Source organism: Desmodus rotundus, chromosome 5, assembly GCF_022682495.2.
Source record: "Desmodus rotundus isolate HL8 chromosome 5, HLdesRot8A.1, whole genome shotgun sequence".
NCBI lineage: Eukaryota > Metazoa > Chordata > Mammalia > Chiroptera > Phyllostomidae > Desmodus > Desmodus rotundus.
The window spans coordinates 44,311,249-44,316,612 of NC_071391.1; the positions used below are offsets into that span (position 1 = coordinate 44,311,249).

General features: G+C 38.2%; 1 protein-coding gene across 1 annotated transcript; it reads left to right on the forward strand.

Annotated features, from left to right (window-relative positions):
• Window positions 1–916: 916 nt before the first annotated feature.
• LOC128781107 (olfactory receptor 51B2) lies at window positions 917–3,997 on the forward strand. The gene is made up of 3 exons (XM_053925660.1): window positions 917–1,059; window positions 1,535–1,738; window positions 2,631–3,997. The coding sequence occupies exon 3, from the start codon at window positions 2,808–2,810 to the stop codon at window positions 3,744–3,746; it is 939 nt and encodes a 312-aa protein (XP_053781635.1). The 5' UTR covers window positions 917–1,059; window positions 1,535–1,738; window positions 2,631–2,807; the 3' UTR covers window positions 3,747–3,997.
• Window positions 3,998–5,364: the final 1,367 nt, after the last annotated feature.

Sequence of the window (5,364 nt, forward strand, 5' to 3'; positions counted from 1 at the left end):
ATACTAATTTTTTTAATTTGTCATATTTATTCTTGCTTTTGGCCTCTGCACTTTTTTCTCTCTGTTCTTCCATATCATTCCATTCTCATTGCTCCAGTTTCAGCTTAAACCATGTTTCCTCTGGGAAGTTTCCCCCAACCCCAGACAATTTTATGTGCTCCCCTTAACATGCTACCACCTGTACAGGAAAAACAAGGCTCCGGAAATTTAGGGTAAATATTTTCTTTCTAGTACCCACTCGCTATTGTGTTACATTCTGTGAAAAAAATTGCTTGTCATTGTAAACCTGACACAAACTGATCAATGATGTAAATACAATGGAATTTTAAGACAAACATTGACTGTCATGCACATGGCTATTAAGAAATTTGTTGATGTTCTCCTGTGTCAGAACTTACTTTACACCAAAGAAGCAGAAAAGACAAAAATGTAATTGGAACTCACAAGTTCTAGGACCAAGAATGGAACAAGTGGTCCCTGGGATAAACTAAAATATGTTTGGCATTTCAAGGGCACAACGAGAAGGACATGTGAGGATTTGTTAAGTCCCAATGCTGAGGATTCTGGGTGTGGGGAAGATGTCACGTTAGCAAGTCCTGACATCCCTGCCTCTGCCAGCATTTGAATTCCAGTTTTCTTTACACTATGGAAAACATTTTGGAAAATACTTGAGAGTCCTGGGACATTGAATGGCCCAGCTTCTCCTAGAGAGAGGAGAGAGGGTAGAGAAATCAAGGAGTTTCCTGAGTGGCTATAAAGCTGAAATCCTGGGGAGGTGATTTCTACATACATAGCTTGTTAATGAGGCCTCTTGAGGAGGTTGTGCAAGGGAATTATCCGGACTGAGTCTTCAAATAAGGCAGCAATGGGACCCTGTTCCAACAAGACCTGAGAGGGTGGATGTGAGGGACAGAAATATGAAATGACTCTTTTCCCTTATGATATTAGATGCAATCAAGGAAAACAATTTTTAAAGGATTTCCAGAGGTCTCTATAGAAGAACTATCTATCCCAGCTTATGTGGGAAACACTATAACCCAGACTTTTTCTGTCTTTTCAGTAAGTATGTTAAACAAACTGTGCTAGATTTGGCTTTTCTGTTCTGGATCCTTAGATTGGCATTAGGATAACTGTGAAAGCCTTAAATTAAATGTGACATTATGCACTCATTCATTTGTCTTGGTAGAAGTATTTTGTTTCCGTTAGATTCCAACAGCAGACTGTGTTTACTTATAAAGGGCATGGGTAACTATCAGTGAGACTCAGCAGGACAAACCCTGAGGCCCCTACTGGGGCCGTTTCTCCACCCCATTCAGGAGAGAGGAAAGAGCAGACAAGAAGGAGGAGATACTGTGTTGTCTTCTCTGGTCAGTTGTTTATTTGGACTTTCTGATTTTAGGAGGGATTCACAATTCATGATTTTATTTTGAGGTCCATATTTTTAAGCCTAAAACACTTTCAGGGAGAGAACAACATTTGCATAATTATTATAATTTAAACCCCAATATGATTTAATTGTGCTTTAATCCCCTAGGATTGGTATTTCTATCTCAGTGAGCACCGTGTTCATGCAGATGTAACTTCAGAGAGTTGTGTAAATCTTTGTGATTTATCCTGGCTCTGATCTTCTTTGGATATTAAGGACATCTTATGAAGGAGGGAAACATTCTTTTGCTTAAGATGCATACCTGCCTTGATGCTTCTGAGTGTTTGGTGAAATACAAGTGCAGCCTAAAAGGTAATGGTTCCTTTATTTTGGGTTGTGGCAGTGAAGCAAATGAAAATAGTGGAGATGATTGACACCTTTAGGCTGTGGGAACATTATAATGTGAGCGGTCACATAAGCAACAGCTCGTTGGGAGTGAAGTGTTGGAGGAAAAGGAGATAGAGCTAAGTGGAAACATAAAGAAAGAATCTGAGCATATAATTATGTCAAATGATTTTGGAAAGGACAAGAGGAAGAAAGAGAACCACTGAATGGCAAAGGAGCAATAAAAATAATTGTGTGAGAATATTTAGAAGGAATGAGGACAGCAAGCGGGTGCAAGCATTTATCCCCAACGATGGAATAGATAGGACATGTTTGGAGCAGTGCTTCTCTGATATTACTGTGCACCAGGGAATTGTGATAAAATGCGAATTTTGATTCAGTGGTTTGGAAGTGGAAGTCAAAGCTGCGTGTCTAACAAGTCCCCATACTTGTTAGTTGGGGCTGGTTTGTGGCCCACACTTCTGGTAGCCAGTCTCTAGAAAAGGGTAGCTGTTGGGGCAACCAAGCAATTAGAAGCTATGGTGATGCTCGTGTTCCATAAAACACTGACATTCAACTTCAAAAACAAAGAAAAAGTGTGTCTAACTAAAAAGAGTATGTATTTTTATGATTGTAAAAAGTAGAATCAATATCATGATTAAATGTTTCTAAAAAGTTAACAATCACAGCAAGAAAGCAACTAAGTACAGTTATCCATTTGTATTTATTTATGTTGTTTTTGTTATTACTGTTGTTGCAAAAAATTTTAAAGATATGATAGACACAAAGTAAGAGCTAAAGGTTTAAGAAAAATTAATGAAACTCTTTCTTTTAATTTGAAAAAATGTTAATCATCAAACTAATATTGTTTTCTAATTAGGAAAAGACCAACATTCTTCATCTCAAGTAATACCTGAAAATCTCTACTAATCATAGCAATTAATTATTCCCAACTATGGAGATTGTGACTGAGTCTACCATGATATTTTACTACTGAGACATCTGGGTTCCTAGATTGAAGATTTCTAGAAAGTTTCTCTTTACCTGTGGATATACTATGTGGCCCAATATTAGTGATGCCCCCTTTTTGCTGACTGGCTTCCCAGGCCTGGAGGCCGCTCATCACTGGATCTCCTTCCCCTTCTTTGCTCTCTATTTGTCTGTGCTTCTTGGCAATGGCACTCTTCTCTACCTCATCAAGGAGGACCTCAGTCTCCATGAACCCATGTACTATTTCCTGGCCATGCTGGCGGGAACAGATCTAATGGTGACATTGACCACCATGCCAACGGTAATGGGTGTCTTATGGGTGAGTCATTGGGAGGTGAGTCACGGAGGCTGTTTCCTGCAGGCCTACTTTATTCACTCTCTCTCCGTTGTAGAGTCGGGTATCTTGCTTGCCATGGCCTATGACCGTTTTGTTGCCATTCGCAACCCCTTGAGATACACTTTCATTCTCACCAATGCCCAAGTGGTAAAGTTAGGGATAGGGGCTTTTATGAGGGGTTTTATATCCATTATACCTTTAATAGTGCGTCTTTTTTCATATCCATATTGCCACTCTCATGTTCTCTCTCATGCTTTCTGTCTTCACCAAGACGTCATGAAACTGGCCTGTGCTGACATAACTTTCAATAGAATTTACCCTGTAGTTCTGGTTTATTTAACAGTCTTCTTAGACTCTTTGATTATTCTCGTCTCCTACATCCTAATTCTTAAGACTGTCATGAGCATAGCCTCTGGAGAAGAGAGAGCCAAAGCCCTCAGTACCTGTGTCTCTCACATCAGCTGTGTCCTCGTCTTCTATGTAACTGTCATTGGTCTGTCATTCATTTACAGGTTTGGGAAAAATGTGCCCAAAGTGGTCCACATTGTAATGAGCTATGTCTACTTTCTCTTTCCTCCTTTAATGAATCCTATCATTTACAGCATCAAGACCAAACAAATTCAACATGGCATTCTCCGCCTTTTAGCTAAACATAGATTTAGAAGTTAAAATCTGATGTCAATGATTGCCCAGGGAAGAAAGTGGGGATCAGAGATTTCTCTGAATTGAGAGCAAAGATATTGAACAAGGTCTCAAAACTTTCTGTGGCAGCCTCTGCTTCTTCAAATGATGTAATGACATTCATGAGACTCTTTAGGGGTCTGCTCTTGACTTCATTGGTTTGCCATTTGTTAATTTCAAGAGTTGATTTGTTTGTTATTATGCTGTGTTTTTCCCCTAAGTGCTAAGTAGAGGATAAAATATTCCTAATATTTATGCAAGATTAAGTACAATCTGATTTTTTTTGGTATTTTAATTGTTTTTTATTGATAAAACATAGATTTTGCCAATTGTTTTAGTTTGTTGTATCTTTTTACATGTCTACCTTCAAACTTCTCCTCTTATGGTCCTAGCAGGGTGTTCATACTATCTTAATTTATTTGTGCTAGTATATTATGATAAATGAATCCCAGTAAGTCTTCAGTATTGTAAATATTTTCAGTTTTTGTATTTGTGTGTGTATATATATTCATATATATATAATTTTAAATGTTATGTATAAACAATTTTATTTATATTTGTTTCATTAAGATTTTGGGTCCATTTGATAAAGGCCTCCCTAATGTCATCTTAAATTATTTATTTTATTATATTTTACATAATTTCTTTTTACACATTCTCATTTATAATAGGTTAATATTTGGAGAAAAGTCAATCAGTCCTCAAGGGAGTAGCACTAGTTATTCAGTGGACTGATACTTCAAGTTTTGAGACAAGAATAATGCTAAACAAAAGTGTTCTGACTGCAAGCAAGCAGGTGTAAAATACTGCCTATGCAGAACACAACCCACTGGGGAGTCAAAGACCAAAGAAACTTCAGTTTATTATAATCCCTGAGACTAGTGACAAAAATGTAAAGAACAAACTGCTTTGAGGATGTGGGTCTCAAAAAGGATCACACTGAGGATGAGATAAGAGAAAGGTTTCCTGAGGAGGGTTCCTTAAGCTGAGATCTGGGGGTGGATTAGAAATTAACTCTTGGAGATAGGCATAAGAATGTTCTAAGAAGAAAGCAGTAGGTGAGGAAGTTGTAGGGATGGATCATGGAATCTTTTAAAAATGTGGCTGACACAAAGAGGGTGATAGTTCTAAGGAGAGGTTGGGAGGGAAAAGGGTGTTAAAATCAATAGCATTTTGTTGGCTATTGCTAGGGTCTGCACGTCTAAAGTGTCCTGTGCCACGTCCAGTTCCAGTATGGTCAACCATGTTGTTTGACAAGGTCCAGACATGGGGGATATGTCTTCAAGGAAGCGTATCCTGGCCTGGAGGACGTGGCATTACTTGGGATCTGTGTGTGATTTTCTTCTTTCTCTTTCTTGGAATCTGTCTTTTTACTGCCTTAATCTTCTGGAATATCCTAGAAATGATCACCACTCTCAGAATTGACCAGCAGCTGACACAAACAGGATATAATCAGACCAATGCGTCTCTCGTCAACAAGTCCCTAAATGTCTAAAAGTCGTTAGAGTAACAGCTCCTCCTTTACCTTAAATAAGAATATATATCAATTAGACAGCCATAGAAATAAGAAAAGCTGGTTAGCTATTAAGCATATAGAAACAGTTAC

Coding starts and splice junctions, on each gene's coding strand:
- LOC128781107 (XM_053925660.1), top strand. CDS start 2,808: ATGTGGCCCAATATTAGTGATGCCCCCTTTTTGCTGACTGGCTTCCCA.